The sequence below is a fragment of the Mercenaria mercenaria genome, chromosome 14, assembly GCF_021730395.1.
Source record: "Mercenaria mercenaria strain notata chromosome 14, MADL_Memer_1, whole genome shotgun sequence".
Classification (NCBI taxonomy): Eukaryota; Metazoa; Mollusca; class Bivalvia; order Venerida; family Veneridae; genus Mercenaria; species Mercenaria mercenaria.
In genome coordinates, this window is record NC_069374.1 from 74,418,521 (window position 1) to 74,441,643 (window position 23,123).

A 23,123-nucleotide genomic window follows, 5' to 3' on the forward strand; every position below is an offset into this window, starting at 1 on the left:
TGCAACTGAACTTCGTATAAAACTGTAGGCCTACTTGGCAGCAAATTAAAATTATTTAATCATGTTTAGCAATACATAGCAGTCGAATACGTATTATAAGGTTTGTCATGGTTTTTCCTCTTTTATTTTATTATGTTAGGGATTTTAAGGGCCTTTTCAAATTACCAAAAAGGCTATGTATATTGGCCACATACGCTAGTGGCATATTAGTTTTTAAACTGTTATTTAAGGCAGACACGTATCTAGTAGGTGAGTATCTTTTCAGAAATGTATTTAAATCAGAAGGTAGAATAAATATAACATAAGGTTACTGTCACATAAATTTAAATTTATTGGCTTCGTCAGTCTGTCAGAATAATTTGTATATCTGATATATTGATAACGTAATACATAAGCTCAGATAGTGCTTGACTCCCTTTTCATGCTATCATTGCTATAATTATTGTTGAATTGCTGTTAATGATAGGATTTGGGTCATTTGTGGCTGATTAGGGTTCATTATGTCGATAGCTGGATCCCAGCATCACACATTGGCTAAGTTCACGACGAACTCGGGGGTTGAGTAGAGACCGACTCTATAACCGATAACCCACTTGAACGGTGTAAGTTAGTACACCATTTGGAGAGCTGAACTCCTCAAACTCCGCTACGAGGCAGGGTTTATTGGTTCCTGGCTTTTCATCACAGCGCTCAATGTGCAGGGGAAAAAAGTTTTACATATTTCCAGGGCCAAATTTCTGATTAGTCAGTTACTTTACAGGTGGGAGAAAGTATCATTTACACAACAGCCTACACTTCCCTAGAGCTCCGACATGAACTTAGCCATTATGTCATATACAATAGTTAAAGGGAACCAGATATTTGTTAGAGAAAGTACTCGTTGTAAAATACTATGTATAAATTTGGGCCAATCAGAAACAAGTTCTATAAATAGCACCAATCAAATCTCATGTCTGCTAAGGTATAAATAGGTAGATGGATGACGGCGACTGAAGAAGACATTCAATTTATAATTTATCCCAGTACCATGATGAGGAAGTTATTGCAACTACACTGTCAGGGCGAATAAATTATTAAAAAGAAGATACTTAAGAAGAGTTGCAGAATTTCAACAAAGTTTTGAGCTATAGGGTCAGCGCATAGGAGTTATACCTTAAGGGTAGTTGAATGCTATAGACGATAGCAAATATAGGCTGAGCATCGGAAAGCTGAGGCAGAGACATAGGTTCAGGAGTCAGGGCATCATTATTGAGTTGCAGCTTTAATTAAGAGAACATATGCTGAGCATCTCTGCGATAGGACTCGTACGTTGTTGTTCAAAGACATTGTCTGAAGGGAACTTCGACACAAAGACCAGTCAAGTAAAGTATCTCCAGCCTATAGGAGTTTAAGCTGCTGATTTTGAGTTGAAGGTTGATAGTTGAAACATTGAATGATTTTTCCCTGATACTGAAAATTATCTAGCTCATCATGAATTGAAATCATTTACGAATCATTGGTACATGAATCATTTTGGCAAGGTAGCCAGAGGAAAACTTTATATACGAGATATTTGGTCTCACCAGCTTTACGTTTTAACAAAGGACATTCTACATCGTGTGTCAGCTAGTCTAAGACATAGTCACCTTAGCGATTGGACCCATTTCATTGTTCAAGGTACTAAAGGCGTAGGTTCGTATCCTGACAAAGTCTCGGCCTGATAGATATGTGTTTTCATATTGACTGATTAGTAATGGATAGTCGATCTGTTGCATTGGTCTGAGACAATCAAAATTATGTAATACTTGTAACATTGTCCAACGAATCTATAAATTCTTGGTGTACGTTTCCGAATGTCGGGATTGTGTATTATTCTACGTTTTCGGGTTGACTAACGTTACGCCATCTTACATGATTTACGATACGATACAAAACATGAGCAACCTTTAATTCTTCAGAAGCCTTTCCACAAAACGTTTAACTTGATTACGAATACAATGACAGAAACATTGTTAACAAAGGCAACTATTTTGATGAAACAAAGAACTTTCCCATCTTATAAAGTAAAATGAGACACATTGTATCAACTTTAATTACACCGTTTTTAGTGAATCATCGAAATATCAGTGTGAAATATGTCTGGTATTTTCACAAAGAGAAATATCAAATATATTTTCCACTGTGAAGATACTATAAAATGGGTAAATTTAGTCAAGACATGAAACAAAAAGATTTGTTTGTTTAGTTTATACTAATTTATTTTAGGTCGATTGTGAAACAACTTATATTAATCACTCTCGACACCTCATTCCTGATGGAATCCATCGCCACGAGGTTAAACATGTAAGGTCAAAATATCTGTCACTCAAGAACACTATATCTTGCATTTTCATTAGTGGCGCAGACACTCGTGAAAATATTGCATCTGGTGTTCTCTCGTGCAAGATATTTCAGTCTTACACTGAAACAAATACACTCTATACATACAAAATCTTAAAGTTATACAAAGCCCATCTTTCATTTAAATACTTTACCATTAGAAAATTTATTTAAATCTAGAAATTCTTCATCAGATATATTTATTCGACTAAATGTATAAATTTACTATACGTGAGGAGCTCCACAATGTCATATCTAGTAGCATATATTGTTAAAAAACACACTAATATATTAAAGTATGTACACAAGAGATGTCACAGGAGACAGCGTGCTCGACTATTTCGGTGCTGGACATTGAAATAGGGCTTATTTGAGGAGCTGGAGCTGTCAGTGGAGTGTTTGTTTTTTTTCATTTCATTTATTTGTTAATCGGCACATAACAATGCCTTCGACCATTTACAAAGCATACAAACAATGCCTCCAATGTGGATGACGATATTACATTAACTTTAAGTTTGAGTTAAATAAATTTAATAATAACAAAAATAGAGTGAAAGTGTATCAAAATATTAAAACTCATGGAATATTTCTGCAACAATAATGCACCATGTGTAATACCATATGACTAACAATGCGGAACAACTATTTTAACTTTGAATCAAATCAGTTTAGTTTCAACATAGATGTGGTTAAAAAATATCAAAATTAAACTGAAATTCTGAGTAGAAAGAGCATGTAATTCATAAAATGTTTGTGTTAGAGTTATGTCATAAGATGAGGACGATGACGTGGAAGAAAAACTTCAAGTTGGAATCAAATCCATTGAGTGATAACAAAGATATACTGAAAGTGCATCAAAATTAACTTAAAGTTCTAAGCAATAAGGTGAATATTTCATGAAATACTGGTGCAAGAGTTATAGCTATTGTGTCAAATGATGTGGGTGATGATGTGAAACAACTATTTTAAGTTTGAATCAAATCTGTTATGTAATAACAGAGCTAGAGTGAAAGTGAATCTAAACTTTAACCGGATTTTTTAGTAAAAAAAAACGGGATAATTCATGTAAATTTGGTGTCAGAGTTATAGCCCTTGTGTCATACGATGTACGTGATGATGTGGAACAACTATTCTAAGTTTGAAGCAAATCATTCAATAGTAACAGAGATAGAGTGAACGTGCATCAAAATTTAAACTTGAAATATAAAGTAAAAAGGGGCATAACTCATAAATTTTCGGTGACAGTTTGTTTTGGGATTAGCACCATTTTTCAACAGTATTTCCGTTATGTAACGTCTCTTAGCGGTACTAACCTGTTCTCCACAAATAACTGCCAACTTCTCCACTTTAATCAGATGTGGAAGTTGAATGATTTCAGACGCAGTGAAATTCATCAATCGTCACGACGACGACCAACGCTAACGCTCTCCCTATTGAGCTAAGCGATCGGACATTTCGGTGTCACAGTTATGGCCCTTGTGCCATTTGATTTGGGTGATGATGAGGAATAACTATTTAAGTTTGAAGCAAATCCAACGAGTAGTTACAGAGATAAAGAGAAAGTGCATCAAATCTTTAACCAAAACAGACGCCGACGCTGGGCGGAATAGGATAGCTCTCTACATACATTGTACTTCGTATAGTCGAGCAAAAAACTGAGTGTTTCTTTCGATTTCAATGTAATTTCTACTTTTAGATTTCTGTTACAATGTTTTTATATTCATATCATTACCTAGGCTAAGTTATACTTCTGCTAAAATAATTCAATCTTAGTAGGGCAAGCAGGACAGGGAAATCAAATTTTAGAAATAGCTCCTGTGAAAATCTACCGTGAACTAAGCACTCGGTCACCATCCGTAAGTGTAAATGAACATATTTTAAAATTCTTAGCAAATTCATTACTTGATCATAATGTGATTATCCACCTTTAAGCAAGGTACTTTGAAACTTTAAAAAGTTCGATTTACCATCTTCTGAGTCCTATCCAGTGATGTGTAATAACATTGGTAATGTCTTATACTAAGAGGCCTGTACTGGTTCTTTCCAGGAAAGACGGCTTCGCGTGTATCGGTGCTGTACACCGGGCACGTTAAAGAATCAGACTGTCTATTCGCAAAGAGCTAGGCTAAGTTAGCCGGACAGGCCTGTATCTGTATCTAAAAAGGAATTTTCTCTCTCTTTTCTGGGGGCTTTGTCTCACTCTGTCCTTCTGGTCAGATTGCTCTGTGTCTGTATTAGTAGAGGATGAATTTCGCGCCCTGTGTGGCTGCGTTCGCTATATGTAAAGCGCCTTTGAACGTGTTTATCATAGAAAGGGCGTTATATAAATCTGGTATAATGATAATAATAATTATTGTACTTTAAACAGCGATCAGGGGAAAACATTGTTACGAAAAAGGTGGATAAAACAGTAGGAATAAACTGGATTGTGAGGAAAGTTTCAGCTCCACTTCCCGAAAATTCATAGCTGATATAAGATGCTGAGAACCTCTGTGACCTATACTAGGATCGAACACACGACCTTTAACCTTATGCCTGCTGGCGGCAAGTTATTTTGCATGTGCGACTAGTGCAGACCAAGATCAGCCTGTCTGATCATGGTCTGCACTGTTCGCTATTCAATCAGTAAATTTTCAGTAAACACCCCTTCAAATAATAAATGGTACTGCCCAAATTGAATGATGGACCAGTCCCATTTTAGAAATTTAGGGTAAAGGTTAAGTTGTTGGCTAATATCTTATCCACATAGTACTTGCTTTCATGCGTGTAAAAGAATTAATACGTTTACAGTAACAAACTACAATGTGTCTGTAGGACACAGGGTGTGCCCCCACTGGTACATTTGTCACAAATAAGTGGAAATAATTCAAATGTTTGCAGTCTTAATGGGGTATAGCCTCAAAAAAAATTATGAAAAGGATTCATTATTCTATACCACATACTTTTTGAGCTATGAGCATCACAAACAAAAAATCCACTATTTTGGCTATTTCAAGGGCCATAACTCTGTAATAAATGCTAAGATTCTCAAGAAGAATGCCAAGTGTGCAAGGTCACATTATGATAAAGACTCAAGCAAGGTTTCATGAATTTACATTAAATACTTTTTGAGTTAGGCACATAATTAGGTGAAAATGTGCATTTTTTACTATTTCAGGGGCCATAACTTTAAACATAGGGGGAGGGGGAGCCAGCAAAGAAAGAGAGGTATGCAAGTTCATATCATGATAAAGACTCATGTAAGTTTTCATCCATTTATATCATATACTTTTTGAGCTAGGTGCGTCACAAGGTGAAAATGTGCATTTTTTACTATTTCAGGGGCCATAACTCTGAAAATAGGGGGGCGGAGGCAGATAAAAAATAAGAGGTGCGCAAGTTCATATCATGGTAAAGACTCATGCAAGGTTTAATCAATTTATATCAAATACTTTTTGAGTTAGGCGCGTCACAAGGTGAAAATGTGCATTTTTGACTATTTCAGGGGCCATAACTCTGGAAATAGGGGGCGAACCAAGATAAAAAATAAGAGGTGCGCAAGTTCATTTCATGATTAAGACTCTTGCAAGGTTTCATGAATCTATATCGAGTACTTTTAGAGCTAGGCGTGTCAAAAAGTGAAAATGTGCATTTTTGACTATTTCAGGGGCCATAACTCTAAAAATAGGTGGCGGAGCCAGACGAAAAATCGGGGATGCGCAAGTTCATATCATTATAAAGACTCATGCAAGGTTTCATCAATTTATATCAAATACTTTTTGAGCTAGGCGCGTCACGAACTTCGGACGGACGCACAGATGCACGGACAAGAGCAAATCTATATGCCCCCACCACTCATGGGGGGAGGGGGCACAAAAAAAACAGAATAAAAACATTTTCGAGAATCTTTATTATGTATGGACGAATTACAATATCTACTGGTAATACAACTCATGTCTTGAGAATTTTCAGCTGAGGTTGAATAATAAGAACACTTACATATTGCATTTGATATAACTGCTTTCGTGATGCAAGCATTAATTGACAGTGCCTTTGATATAACTGCTTTCGTGATGCAAGCATTAATTGACAGTGCCTTTGATATAACTGCTTTCGTGATGCAAGCATTAATTGACAGTGCCTTTGATATAACTGCTTTCGTGATGCAAGCATTAATTGACAGTGCCTTTGATATAACTGCTTTCGTGATGCAAGCATTAATTGACAGTGCCTTTGATATAACTGCTTTCGTGATGCAAGCATTAATTGTCAATGTTATCATGTCTTGGTGATATTCTCTAACATAAAACTTCTTGATTTAGTTTGTATTTACACGACATGTCGTATAAATATTAAACGGGGTCGAAAGCAGTATCAAATCATTAGAACTAAGTAAGGTCAGTATATTGTAAAATTGTTGACTATCTCTACAGAAAGAAACAAATTATTCATACGTCAATCAAAATTATTAATTGTAATGTATAAAATTAATTTTGTTGCTCTGGCTTTTAGTCAAAGCAAATCAGTTAAAAATACCGTCATGATCGAAAACTTCTATTTTTAAACTTACAGTATTTACATATATATATATAAACTTACAGTATTTACATATATATACAACATGCTAAGTTAAATAAAATGTACAATACAAAACTGTATACAAAAAGCAAGCACATAGACATATTGTATAACAAACAAAATAAAAATCTATATGACAAATGTTCATGAACTGCTCGACATAGAAAACTTCCGGAACACTGAGAGAAACAGTACTGACTGGTTTATTGCTTCACTGATTGTTCTGAATTTACTGCTGTATTGTGACAGTACTTCATATGTTTAACTTACAGTACTAAGACTGTCCAGACATAGTATAAAATCTCCAAAGTACCTGACAACTTCTTCGTATAGAACAGTGCCCAAAGTACAGTTTGTGTTGGGAAATATGTTCGGCGGGGTCCCAATTATAAATTTTTGATTCATTCACATTTTCTGAGAGGAAGAATATCCACACACAAAACAACTTGAATCTTAGAAATAATAATCACTGATTACGGCCTTAAAATTATGCGTTTTGATTATTTTTTATTCCTCCTATACAAAGTTCACTCCCCCGCCCCTTAGTTGAATATAGGTGTATCTCGGTACATTATTTACATCGCCGACTGTTACAGGGAATAAAAATAATCTTATACAGTGTAATATCTAAAAATTTGTTCGATTATAAAATTTTATAAGACATAAGTGATAATAAGGTTATAAAGTTAGTTTCCTGCTTTAATGTAGTGGATGCGAAATGACACTCGGCAATTTCCGTGTGATTACGTAGACTCGTTACACAACTCGGTATACTTCGGACGTGAAGTAGCTTAACGCGCTCACGGTTTTCCGTAAAAACCCGGAAAGTGCCGAAATCACATACGTAGAATACGAAATTTACCAAAAATGTGTTCCTTCAGACGCAGGGCAGACACCTTGGTATAACTACTATAAATACTGGATCCGGACTTTGTTCATTGTATACAGGTTGTAGCTCCGGCGAGGTTAAAGTGGCTAATTAAAATGTTTGTCAAGTTAGCAGCAAAATACCTGGTACTGTACAGGGACATTTGCTCCTCAGATTTGTGGTTTACAAATGAACATTAAATGGTAGATCTTTAAAAAATATCTACAAGAAAAGCAAACATTAAATATGAATGTATGTGGTTAGATAAATAGGCTGACTCATTTCCACATTACGCAATACAGGATTTAGATTTATAAGATAAAATCCCCACTCATTACTGTATCTTCCCTTACTACAATTTACAACTACATAATATGACATAATCAAAGAAGTTTTAAAAACACCCTAATATATTTATATCGACTAGTCATAAAAATTATACATGGTTAAAATAAGACAAATTAAAACATAAATATTTACAAAATTATGCAATAAAATGTTTGCTGTTTCATTTACAAAATTTTGTCATAACAAAATAGTTTATCCGCAGCAGTCACGTGATTGTTCCTGTATGTATCACATTGTTTAACGTAAGGACCCGTTCTATCTATCGGCATTTTCCGTTCATTTACGTATTCCCCGCGTGCGATTTCGGCATGCTTCGGTTGTTATGAAAAACAATTTACCGTTTTGGTCGAAGAATGCCGAATCACATAATGGCGAAAACGTTATCACTGAAAAGATGCCGACTGCACTTTCGGGCCCACTGCCTTAAGGTCAACGAGTATTTTGCCTTTTTCTCTTGCATAGAGAACATGCTACAATGGTTTGGTATGATTCCTTAATCGATTTGAGTGATCTCCTTTCCAGCTTTCCTGACATCGTGTTAAATTTTTCAGTTCTAACACTTTTAAGATTTTCTTTTCTATAAACAAAGAAGGATTTTAAAGTGTATTCTCTTGTCGAGTAGAACACGTTTCGCAAAATGACTTACTTTTTAATTTGGCTATTCCGGTTTACTGCGTCCATTTACGCTAAAAAATGATTCTAGATTAGTATCCCTTACTGGTGTAATTTGAACGTGTTATAATGGAAATAGAGTTTAGTTTTGCATGCTTTGTTGGCAAAAACACGTTTTTTTCTGTTCAGATGTATCGTAATTAAACACTAAGACCTTCGACCTTCGTGATTAGATTACCACGCATCTGAACTCAAAACCGTGATTTATTTGCCAACAGAGCACGCAAAACTAAATTCTATTTCCTAAATTTCAAAAGAAAGCAAGCGTTGTAACAGATCCGCCAAAGGTGATTTTTCAAAATTAGAAACAGGTCATGGTGTTCAATAATTCAGCATTTTTATAGCTTCAACACTGCCATAAGTATGAAGTCTTTACAGATTTTTTTTCCATTAAAAACTTTAATGTCGCTGTAAAACTGTAAAAAATAAAGTATACATGTAATTCCATTCCTGACCGACGTTCAGTTATAATGTATGTGTCTTATTGAATAAATACATATAAATCTTACATATAGATTGCATTTACCAGAGATGAACACATTCAAGAACTTCTCATTTTCAGACATTCATTTTTATGACTATATACAGTACCTACTCATAAATCTATCTTACACATATCTCGCGTTCGTGTGTACTAACAAAATTTCTACATTTAAACTAGATCTACTTTAAAATGGCACATTGTTAAAATGCTGATAAAGCTTACAAGTATAATTATGACATATTTCAAGTGATGTACAAAATGGCATAATATAATTATAACATCATTACAATAGTATTGCTATACAATGTAAATTGTAAAATATCATAACGAAAATTGTAACGGCATTGTAACAAAATATTGCAATACAAAGTACACTCAGTACATTTAAAAACGCACACTTTTGGTTATCAGATTTCAGAAAAACTAGATCAGATTTTCATTTCAAAATTTTCAATACCTAATCATGAATAACCATTCTTTTGAAATCCTTAAATTGTTCAGAAAAAGGTCATATCAAACGCAAGTTTGAAATTTCATAGATTGTGTATTACGCATGCGCAAATAATATTTTTAAATAGTAAAATTAGCTCCAATCTACAGTAGAAATCATACGGTAAATTCAGATTTAACAGTTTGTTTTTTGACGACTCGAACGTTTCAATTTCATAGTTTTAGTAGTGTTTTTTTTCCATAATGTTACCATTGTGATTTTTAAAAACCTAAAATATCACATTTTTTTACAATTCCTGAAAACGAGGTGTTCTAAAGTCAGAAGATATTCATTTTTATCCAATTAAAAAAAAACCATTTAGCAGCAACGGTTAATAAGTTTTGATATGTTTTCTAAAATGTCTTGGCCCTAATTAAGATGTTTATCAATTTCTGTCGTTGTTAAGACAGGTATTCTCGTATAAATGTTTTGTATAACTATCCCAGCTACCACGAACTAAAAAAAAATAGCTTAAACGTTATTACTGCCGATGGCCAACTTTAGACAAGTTTGATTTGATTATGAATTCTAAATCTAAAAAGTCAATTTGTCATTTAGCTAAATTATTCTTCTTTGCAAATAAAATCCGGATTGCACAATTATTCCTTTTTGTTTAAAAATATGATAAAAATCAAAATCAGTGGTTCACAGTTATATGTTGAAACATAAATCTAAGAATGTCATTTTCTCCCTCTTTTGGATATGTTTTCATCTGCTTTTGTTTATATTGTATTTGTGCTATAAGCACTGTAATATGTTTAATGCAATAAAATGATATTGATATTTATATAAGACGTTCAGTTTTTCATGTTTTTTTATATATTCATGAAATTTGGCATGATTCAGAAAGAGTAAGCTATTAAATGTGCAAAACTAGGTAAATGTTACTGTATTGTAAGAAAAAAATAAAGAGAAAAACAGTAGGTGTGCATTTCTAAATGTACTGAGTATATGATAAAATGATTACTGATATCACATTACACAAAGGAATGAATAGAAATCGTACGGTTAGCTATGTTATACATGTATATGAAATTGTACTCTAAAGTTAATAATGTCTATATTTTATATAAAATTAGTGTTCCTTTAAAAACATTTAAGACAGGCTTTGTCTAAAATTTAAATTTCCAATAGTTTCAAAATGTAGGTAAAGTCTGTGTTTCAGGTCGGTAGTTTTTACTAAAATTCTGAAAAAGGATCTTGAATATCGAAAGTTTGAGTCATTGCATATATATGTATAAAAAAAAGAAAATATTACAATGACAAATTAACATATTTTACAATCTATCCTCACACAATGGACGAAATTATGAGATATAAGAGTCTCTCTTTGGATTTTAAAACAGTTGGCCCTATGCCAGTCACACAGGGTATATTCTAATCATTTTCAGATCTCTTTAAATGTCAGACGCTCTCAAAATACCATACGTCACAATTATTTTTAAACCAAAAGTGAAACAAAGATAAAAATTTGAGACAAACATTTCACAAATTATAAGACGGACTGTTTATAACGAGTTAGAAAGACGATACATAGTGTCGTGTTATGTCGATATATTCCGTGACTGTTCACGACAGATTCCGTAAAACATCGACAAATATTGAACAAAGACGGCTGGGCGCAGAACTATCCCTTCAGGAAAATGTACGGAAACTGCCGACATTACACGAGCCTGCCTGCAGATCATCTTTAGCAATTCTCTACTAGCATTGCTGATATATTTAAAATATTATTTACTCTTTACAATAGAACCAAAGAAAACATTGTATCAGTCCATTCTTTGTTTAAAGGCCTTTAGCCAGTACATGTATAATTCAGAAATTGGAAGAACCTAATCAGTGTTCATATATTTAGCGTATGACAATAAACGTAATCAGAGCGAGAATAAGGCTGAACCCGGAGGCCACGACGTTCCTGCTCGAGTTTATGTATGGATAACACATGTCTGTGTGGCAATAACATTGTGTTCCGACGAACCTTTTAAGCTCCGCACTTCCCAAAAACTGTAGTTTGTTCTGGATAAAGGTTTTCACTTCATGATAACCAAGGTTGGTGTCCCGATGATAACACCCGTTATCTACTGTATTGACAATGTCGATACAATTCCGAGCATGCATGGCAAGGGTCACTGAAAGAAATCGACATCACTACATTACAAAATATATCTCCGGGAAAATAAACTCTGAAAATAAAACATACGTATATTGTCAGCAGAAGTTCGAATTTTGCACCCAATGACCTTCTTTTTAAATTTTTCGCAATAAGTACGTATATGACGGACTGCAGTTTGTACTTTTAAAGTAATCGGCCAATCATGCAGTTAGCCATTTGACCAAGTGACCTAGTTTTTGACCCCATATAATCCAGTTTTGAACCTGGCATAGAAATTATCAAGATAAACATTCTAACCAAGTTTCATAAAGATAGGGTCATAAATGTGGCCTTTAGGATGTTAACAAGGTTATCCTTTGATTAGACCTGGTGACCTAGTTTTTTATCCCACAAGACCTAATTTCGAACTTGGCCTAGAGATTATCAAGATAAACATTCTGAGCAAGTCTGTATCAAATCAAAGCATAAATGAAACCTCTATAAGGCCGAAAGGGCAAAAATAGAACCCATGACAGAATCGAAAGGATCCGAGATCTTATTGTAACTTAAGTTGTGTATAAGTGTTGTTAAAATCAAATGTAAAATATCACTTCTATCGTGTTTACAAGGTAAAAACAAGAGTGCCAGACTGTCACAAAATACGCCCGTCAAAAATATTCAGTTACATATCATAAAGGTAATAATGCTGATGTTGAATATTAACCCCCAAAAAAGGGTAAGAAGGAAACAAGGTATTTGTGAGGTTCCATGTGGGATGAAATTGACAATCGCGTCAAAACTGTTTGAATTCTCAGATTTCGAGTAATTCAAGGGTCATGATCCAAGAGTGCCTGGAGCGATTTGGGTGGTTATCAAACTTGGCCGAGACATTATGCCCACAAACATTGTCACCAAGTTTAGTGAAGATCGGATGAAAACTATTCAACAAATAGGGCGGGCAAGGCTAAATTCGCAGATTTCGAGTATTTCAAGGGCCATAATCCAAGATTGCCTGAGGCGATTTGTGTGATTATCGAACTTGACCGAGATATTATGCCCACAAACATTGTCAGCAAGCTTGGTGAAGATCGGATGAAAACTGTCCGACTTAGAGAGCGGACAAGGCTAAATTTGCAGTTTTTCCAGTAGTTCAAGGGCCATAATCCAAGAGTGCCGGGGCCGATTTGACTTGTTATCAAACTTGGCTGAGATATTATGCCCACAAACATTGTCAGCATGTTGGGTGAAGATCGGATGAAAACTGTTCGACTTAGAGAGCGTACATACTTTTGGACGCCGACCAATCGACCGCCCGCCCGCCACGGGTGTTCACATAATACGCCCGTCTCTAACTAACAAATTTTGGCTCTTTCAGGGGTCAATCAGGGGACGTAACTCCAGAATCTACGATTGGATCCATCGTGGAATCGACGATCTATTGTTGTTTAAGATATTTTGCAAGTTTGTATCAAATAAAACCATAATAAGGGGAGCGGTGGTCTAGTGGATAAGGTGTCGGCCGCTCAATTCAGGGGTCGTGGGTTTGAGCCCCACTGGGGCCACGACCTCGACTTCTCATATGACACCAGGACTGGTTTTTCCATATAACGGACTTTAGAGTGGTTACAATAAACTTGAAGCTTTCATCACAATCGAGCTAAAACAAACAAGTATAAACTAAATGAAGTCTCTATATAGCTGCAAAAGCCAAAATAGCAAATTTTGGCCCTTTAAGGGGCCATAAGTCTGGAACCCACGATGGGATCTGGCGAGTTTTCGAAAGAAACCGGGATATGCCAATACAAGTTGTGTGCAAGTTTGAGTAAAATCAATTGCAAAATGTGGTCCCTATCGTGTTCACAAGAAATTGTGGACGGACAACGGACGGACGGACGAAGGGCGATCAAAAAATCCCATCTTGTTACTACGTCACAGGTGAGCTAAAAAAGACTTCTGTTCGGACTCGTTTTCAGATTTGGTGTGCATATGAAATGGCCTCAAGTAGGAAATATTTTTTTTGTTTGGAAATACAAAAGTTTCCCTATACAATATATTGTTAGCGTCTATTATGTAGACAGCATTTAACTTGTTGTTTTTTTTTTTCGTAATGTTTACATCAAATATATCTTTCTAAATTGAAACTGCAAATACATGTATATATGTAGACAATTAAGATGCTGTAATATTTCAAGTAAGCTAAATGTTTATTATTTTTCGCTATCCGCATCACCTAGACTTTAAAATTTTATGGGGATTTTTTATTGATTTTTTTTGTGATTTTTTATTTTTTATCTTATTTTTTTTTTTTTTTTGTGATATTTTCTTCTTTATTATTTTTTTAATTTATTTATTTATTTATTTTCTTTTTTTTTTTTTTTTTGAAAACGAAGTTTGATAATCTCCGTGAAATCATAATTCCGAGGGCAATCGAAGTATGTTACAAGGGCCGAAATCTGTAGTTCCGGATACAGTTACCTCAGTACTTGTCCAGAACACTTTAGTATAGTGAAACGGTAACCGGAAACCCTGAAAAGCGGAATCCAGTAAAAGTGACATTGTTCGGTTTTTACGCATAAATTGGCGACATTCTAGTATAACTAATAATAAGTGTAATTTCTATGAATTCAACTTACTTGTAGCTCCGTAAACTGGGAGTTCGACAGTAGCTATACCGTACACGTAATTACATCGGTCTACAGTATTTTGAAGCGCCGGACAAACCGTCTCCCTAACCTCATTTCTATTCTGGAAGAAATTACTGCCTTGCTGTTGGGGGTTTGTGTTCTGCAGTTGCATTTGTTGATTTAACTGATTCTGATAATTCTGGTTATACACATTCCTGAAAGATATACAAACACCTTAGACAACACTCTGATAATTCTTGTTATACACATTCCTGAAAGATATACAAACACCTTAGACACATTCCTGAAGGATATACAAACACCTTAGACAACATTCTGATAATTCTGGTTATACACATTCCTGAAAGATATACAAACACCTTAGATAACCATTCTGATCATTCTTCTTACACACATTCCTGAAAGATATACAAACATCTTAGACAACCATTCTGATAATTTTTGTTACACACATTCCTGAAAGATATACGAACATCTTAGACAACCATTCTGATAATTCTTGTTACACACATTCCTGAAAGGTATACAAACATCTTAGACAACCATTATGATAATTCTTGTTACACACATTCCTGAAAGATATACAAACATCTTAGACAACCATTCTGATAATTCTTGTTACACACATTCCTGAAAGATATACGAACATCTTAGACAACCATTCTGATAATTCTTGTTACACACATTCCTGAAAGATATACGAACACCTTAGACAACCATTCTGATAATTCCTGTTACACACATTCCTGAAAGATATACGAACACCTTACACACATTCCTGAAAGATATACAAACACCTTAGACAACCATTCTGATAATTCTTGTTACACACATTCCTGAAAGATATACAAACATCTTAGACAACCATTCTGATAATTCTTATTACACACATTCCTGAAAGATATACAAACATCTTAGACAACCATTCTGATAATTCTTGTTACACACATTCCTGAAAGATATACGAACACCTTAGACAACCATTCTGATAATTCTTGTTACACACATTCCAGAAAGATATACGAACACCTTATACACATTCCTGAGATATACAAACACCTTAGACAACCATTCTGATAATTCTTCTTACACACATTCCTGATAGATATACAAACATCTTAGACAACCATTCTGATAATTCTTGTTACACACATTCCTGAAAGATATACGAACACCTTACACACATTCCTGAAAGATATACAAACACCTTAGACAACCATTCTGATAATTCTTGTTACACACATTCCTGAAAGATATACAAACATCTTAGACAACCATTCTGATAATTCTTATTACACACATTCCTGAAAGATATACAAACATCTTAGACAACCATTCTGATAATTCTTGTTACACACATTCCTAAAAGATATACGAACACCTTAGACAACCATTCTGATAATTCGTGTTACACACATTCCTGAAAGATATACGAACACCTTACACACATTCCTGAAAGATATACAAACACCTTAGACAACCATTCTGATAATTCTTGTTACACACATTCCTGAAAAATATACCAACACCTTACACACATTCCTGAAAGATATACAAACACCTTAGACAACCATTCTGATAATTCTTGTTACACACATTCCTGAAAGATATACAAACACCTTTGACAACATTCTGATAAGTCTAGTTATATACATTCCTGAAAGATATACGAACACCTTGACAACCATTCTGATAATTCCTGTTACACACATTCCTGAAAGATATACGAACACCTTAGACAACCATTCCTGAAAGATATACAAACATCTTAGACAACCGTTCTGATAATTCTTGTTACACACACTCCTGAAAGATATACGAACACCTTAGACAACCCTTCTGATAATTCTTGTTACACACACTCCTGAAAGATATACGAACACCTTAGACAACCGTTCTGATAATTCTTGTTACACACACTCCTGAAAGATATACGAACACCTTAGACAACCGTTCTGATAATTCTTGTTACACACACTCCTGAAAGATATACGAACACCTTAGACAACCGTTCTGATAATTCTTGTTACACACATTCCTGAAAGATATACGAACACCTTACACACATTCCTGAAAGATATACAAACACCTTAGACAACATTCTGATAATTTCTGTTACACACATTCCTGAAAGATATTCGAACATCATAGACAACCATTCTGTTAATTCTTGTTACACGCATTCCTGAAAGATATACAAACACCTCAGACAACCATTCTGATAATTCTTGTTACACACATTCCTGAAAGATATACAAACACTTTAGACAATCATTCTGATAATTCTTATTACACACATTCCTGAAAGATATATAAACACCTTAGACAACCATTCTGATAATTCTTGTTACACACATTCCTGAAAGATATACAAACACCTTACACACATTCCTGAAAGATATACAAACACCTTAGACAACCATTCTGATAATTCTTGTTACACACATTCCTGAAAGATATACGAACACCTTAGACAACCATTCTGATAATTCTTGTTACACACATTCCTGAAAGATATACGAACATCTTAGACAACCACTCTGATAATTCTTGTTACACACATTCCTGAAAGATATACGAACACCTTAGACAACCATTCTGATAATTCTTGTTACACACATTCCTGAAAGATATACAAACACCTTAGACAACCATTCTGATAATTCTTGTTACACACTTTCCTGAAAGATATACGAACATCTTAGACAACCATTCTGATAATTCTTGTTACACACTTTCCTGAAAGATATACGAACATCTTAGACAACCATTCTGATAACTCTGGTTATACACATTCCTGAAAGATATACAAACACCTTAGACAACCATTCTGATAACGTTATACACATTCCTGAAAGATATACAAACACCTAAGACAACCATTCTGATAATTCTGGTTATACACATTCCTGAAAGATATACGAACACCTTAGACAACCATTCTGATAATTCTGGTTATACACATTCCTGAAAGATATACGGACACCTTAGACAACCATTCTGATAATTCTGGTTATACACATTCCTGAAAGATATACGGACACCTTAGACAACCATTCTGATAATTCTGGTTATACACATTCCCGAAAGATATACGAATATCTTAGACAACCATTCTGATAATTCTGGTTATACACATTCCTGAAAGATATACGATCACCTTAGACAACCATTCTGATAATTCTGGTTATACACATTCCTGAAAGATATACGAACATCTTAGACAACATTCTGATAATTCTGGTTATACACATTCCTGAAAGATATACGAAGACCGTTATACACATTCCTGAAAGATATACGAACACCTTAGACAACCATTCTGATGATTCTGGTTATACACATTCCTGAAAGATATACGAACACCTTAGACAACCATTCTGATAATTCTTGTTACACACATTCCTGAAAGATATACGATCACCTTAGACAACCATTCTGATAATTCTGGTTACACACATTCCTGAAAGATATACGAACACCTTAGACAACCCTTCTGATAATTCTGGTTATACACATTCCTGAAAGATATACGAACACCTTAGACAACCGTCCTGATAATTCTGGTTATACATATTCCTGAAAGATATACGAACACCTTAGACAACCGTTCTGATAATTCTGGTTATACACATTCCTGAAAGATATACGAACACCTTAGACAACCGTTCTCGTAATTCTTCTTACACACACTCCTGAAAGATATACGAACACCTTAGACAACCGTTCTGATAATTCTTCTTACACACACTCCTGAAAGATATACGAACACCTTAGACAACCGTTCTGATAATTCTTCTTACACACACTCCTGAAAGATATACGAACACCTTAGACAACCGTTCTGATAATTCTTCTTACACACACTCCTGAAAGATATACGAACACCTTAGACAACCGTTCTGATAATTCTTCTTACACACACTCCTGAAAGATATACGAACACCTTAGACAACCGTTCTGATAATTCTTCTTACACACACTCCTGAAAGATATACGAACACCTTAGACAACCGTTCTGATAATTCTTCTTACACACACTCCTGAAAGATATACGAACACCTTAGACAACTATTCTGATAATTCTTGTTATACACATTCCTGAAAGATATACGAACACCTTAGACAACCATTCTGACAATTCTGGTTATACACATTCCTGAAAGATATATGAACACCTTAGTCAACCATTCTGAAAAAAAACCTGGTTATACACACTCCTAAAAGATAAACGAACACCTTAGACAACCATACTGACAATTCTGGCTACACATGAACGGCGGAAGGTCTACCACTACTCTACCGAGGCGTTGTCACTGTAAATTGAAGGCTTATATAATTAGATAAAGTATATATTCATTTGTCATCACAATGCTTTATGTATGTTGCAAGTCAGCATACTTTAATTATTGTTAAGAATAGTATAATCCCTTGTAAATATGTTCAGCTCTCCATATAATAAAATATCTATATTCCAGCAACATGTAAATATTTTCCTTATTTGACAAAAAAAATAAAGTAGAGACTAATTGCTTCTATAATTAGAAATTTATTCTCAACTCACGGATCACGTGGGTTTACAGCAGCACATGCCGGGTTATATTTGCTTTGTAGTAACTGGTAAATGTTCTGTGCACCAGGGAATCTGTAGGTGTTGTTCCAGCCTATATGTTCGCACTCGATACAGCGTAGCAGCGTACCAGCTGAAAGAAAAGCAGAAATGTTACTTCATTTTTTTAAGAAATATGAGCTGTGTCTGAAAAACAATGCATTCCATGGCTAATTTAATCTGTTCATGAATCAAAATAAGTGTTATTTGGTGGGGAAAAAACAAGCTATTAGGATATTACACAATTATAATGCAGTTCGCGACCTATAATATTTCCGTCCAATTTCGTACTCTCGCTGTGTGATTTCGGCATTCTCTGGACCAGAAGCACAGATACAAGATTACAGTAGTATTGACCAGCAATTTTCTGCACATTATCATCACACAGCCTAGATTTAGGCCCGAAAGTATATGTGGGTACTTTTTAAATGTCTCCAGATACTTACGAAACCTGACCATGTTCGTCAGATATGTCTGTGTGATGACAATATTCAGAATCTTGCTGACCAATACTACTATAAGCTTGTCTAAGCCTCAAGTGTATGTGACAGAAAACCATGGGCTCAAAGCAGCTAGCATTATGTCCGAACAATGCCGAAACTCCAACTCAAGGAAAACGTAAGTACGTGGAAATAAATGCTTTCCATTCTCAGTCTTGTTTATTTTACTATGTTCACTCATACTGTTAACCATTACCATGCTAAATTTCTATAATGAACTTGTCCATCTTTCATTTTGGACAGTACCATTAACTGTTAAAGGGGTGCTTACCAAAAAGATACTGACTGAATGGCGAACAATGCAGATCTTGACCAGACTGCACGGATGTGCAGACTGATCACGATCTACACTGGTCGCAGAGGCAGAATCGATCGTGTTCAGCATGACAAGAGTTTATTATGTGACAGGACTTAAAAAAAATGTTGTTGTTGTTGTTGTCTGACGTCGCTAGAAATATCTATTATTGCATTTTGCCCGTTTTCACACAGGCGACACGCATGAATATATAAATGTATAAGTTATAACTGTACAAATGATATGCAAGCGTGACAGAAATATTAAATCTGAAAACGTGATTTTAAGCTCTCTTTAAACGAGTTTCAGAGTATATCTAAAACATATTTATCGGAGGATGAGGGAATATCAGTTCTTCAAATCAAAATAATAATGACTGTACTCTTTATTAATATATCTTTATTTTGCAAAACAAATATCTGTCAATTAGAATACACTTTGCTAATAGTAAATACTACACGTACGAGTATCGGACTTGAGACGAAAATATATGACCAGATACTCAGATAGATAAAAATTCCTGTTCAGTCCAAAATGAAAAATATATAATGAAATATGAGTCAAATGATATGTACAGATGTAGAAATGTGCCTGAGCACAAACTGGCAAAATGCAATGATCACCCTGGACAAAACTACAGCAGCAATTACTTTTATTTAGAAGCAAAAAGGATTTTTTGTCTGTCTGGTCATAGTTTTACGTCCCAGGTCCAATACTCGTGCCTGTGGTAAATACAATAAAACACAGTTCTACGGCTTCATCAAAGAAGTATAAAATATATGGCTCTTTGGGCTTCATCGATAAATGAAAATGAAACGTTTCTTTAACGTTTCATATGTAACAAAAAGATAATTGCACAGTATATCTAAAAATAACATTTTACGTTTAAATTATATAATATTTCTGCACTGAGGTAACTGATTTAGTGGTCATCTACCTGTCAAATACCGACACCTGAAACATTGAACTTGACCTGGCGATGACCTGAGGATATAATTATATCGTGTTTATTCACTAAATGTTTTCTTTAATAATTTAAAGTGACGTTCGGTCTCATATCGATTTGTAATCTAATACCCGATTATGTTCTTTCATTTTAAAATACAGGCTTTATGAGTCAGAAACAGTATTGAAAAATGCATCTAGTATATTACTCGGTTAGTCATTAATCAATTAAATGTACATCTTAAACGACCCTATGTGGTTACTGTGAGAATGTAAACACCACAGTATGGATGTATATACATTTTTTATGTTTAAGCAGGTGTGGATCAACACTTATATAATGTTATCGCGTGATGATAAATCATAAAATGTAACGGATCGATGATAATATATATTATCTTTGTCCACAAAATTATGACAGGAAAATATTGTGTAATGCTGATACTGGCTTACGAAACAGCGGTTATTCGGCGGTTCTTCTTAGGTGCCTAGACAAATGCCCGGTTGGGCACCAGGGCAGGGGTTTCCATCCTCCACTGAAAGCTGACCAAACTGATTGCGTCGGTGTGGCATTAAGTCCATCAAAAACTTATACGTCACATTTGGTCCAGTCTGAAGAAACTGACGATTACTTTACTGAGATTAAATTTACCTCGTTTGAGTTGTTATTATCTGTTTATGTTAGTTGTTGACTGTTACCTATTTTATAATACCTATTTGAAGCATGTGATGATTTGTAACAGTGTAAGTCAGCAATACGCAACTTCTGGAAAAACCTACAGTATATTTAAACAAAATATTACCTTCGTAACCTTGTGAGATTTTTAAAATCCCGAAAATCACCGAAATTAAAACAAACGTATCCATTTTAAGTACACACAAGATAGTCACATGTATCGACCTATTTACGCTATACAGGTATTTCCTTGTATATATACGCCAACAAGTTGCCACCGCTGTTCGCCGGTGATAAGCTCGTTAGTTTAAGATCTTAGGTAGACAAATTTAACTACTCGTATCTAAGTGCTTAATTATGACACATCAACAGAATTTAAAGTTGTCCAAATTTATGCAAAAGCTTATTTTTCTACTGAAATGTTCTAATTACTTTTAATACCATTCCCTCAGTAGATGTTTATTTGAACAACAGAGAAGCTTAAATACATGAAAAAAAAACAATGCAAATTGAATCAGCTTCAAAACTGCTTCAGTTCTTTATTTCAATAGAGGTTTGTAACGAGCTCAATTGATGGTAGCCGGAAGAAATGATACTAATCTTAATAAGATCAAAAGGAAGTATTGAATTTCAATTTTAACTCTATACTGGTTTCGTCTAAGTTGTATGATTTGAGAATTTACAGTAACGGTGAATTACCTAAGCGTCTTTTTTGAAATCTTTAAACCGTTTACACGATTGAAGCGTATATCAAAGGAACAAAATACATAAATAGCAGATAAATGAAAAAAAAACTTAGCAAATTAAGCTAGTATATTGTTTTCACATGTAACTAATACATGACTCGCTCAGTAGGACATTCGACTGTTGAGTCACGTGATATTTAAATAGCTTTGAAATATTATACGGTCATAATTATTCTATTATTGACTGTCAACAGGCAGAAGTGAAATACACATGTTATGACAGCCGAGAAAGGAATTCGGTCACTTTAAAACATATAATATAGCAGAATATAAAACATGTAATATTGTTGACAAAGTTGGTTTCTAAACAAGACAAAAATACGGCAAGGCAATTTTTTTATAATGTACGTACATCAGCTTATATTTTGTATAAAATCGTAGCAACTGATGATGTATGATGTAGAAATATACGGATCATAAGTATATTTATATATATATTCATGTATTGCCTATAATCAGAGTCTGCGGGGCGTGAAAATACAGCGACCTTGGTCGTTGCGGATTATCGATTTTGTACAATACCCTGTCACCAAGGTGATCTAGGAAGGTGTCAGCGATATGACAAAATTCTGTGTACATATCAGCCGCCGATGCACTTCATGATAAATGGAAGACCGCTGTATTTATTTTCAATTATATTTTCTAGCCTATTCAGAAACTTACGAGTTCGGCATTACGCCGCTCCTCGAAATATTGGAGCGGCAGACGCCGCCCCTGCCGCCCCAGCTCCTACGCCCTTGGGAAGAGCATTGTAGGACCACATTCGTAACAGATCGCATTTGTAACAGATTTCGGACGTATGCGATCGCATTCGTAACAGGTAAAATGTGTTACGAAT

General features: G+C 34.7%; 1 protein-coding gene across 1 annotated transcript; it reads right to left on the bottom strand.

Annotated features, from left to right (window-relative positions):
• Nucleotides 1-6,228: 6,228 nt before the first annotated feature.
• LOC123527711 (uncharacterized) lies at nucleotides 6,229-21,821 on the bottom strand. The gene is made up of 4 exons (XM_045307342.2): nucleotides 21,667-21,821; nucleotides 19,079-19,217; nucleotides 14,503-14,708; nucleotides 6,229-11,906 (listed from the first exon to the last, which is right to left on the bottom strand). Exons 1-4 carry the CDS (start codon nucleotides 21,728-21,730, stop codon nucleotides 11,629-11,631), a joined length of 687 nt encoding a protein of 228 aa, XP_045163277.2. The 5' UTR covers nucleotides 21,731-21,821; the 3' UTR covers nucleotides 6,229-11,628.
• Between the last annotated feature and the right edge of the window lie 1,302 nt (nucleotides 21,822-23,123).

What these genes read in the sequence shown, in the direction of transcription:
- LOC123527711 (XM_045307342.2), bottom strand. Translation starts at nt 21,730, where the DNA reads ATGGATACGTTTGTTTTAATTTCGGTGATTTTCGGGATTTTAAAAATC. An exon ending in AATCTCACAAGGTTACGAAG is followed by an intron (nt 19,218 to 21,666) that starts GTAATATTTTGT and finishes CTTTTCTTTCAG; the next exon opens with CTGGTACGCTGCTACGCTGT. An exon ending in CCCAGTTTACGGAGCTACAA is followed by an intron (nt 11,907 to 14,502) that starts GTAAGTTGAATT and finishes GATTTCTTTCAG; the next exon opens with TGACCCTTGCCATGCATGCT.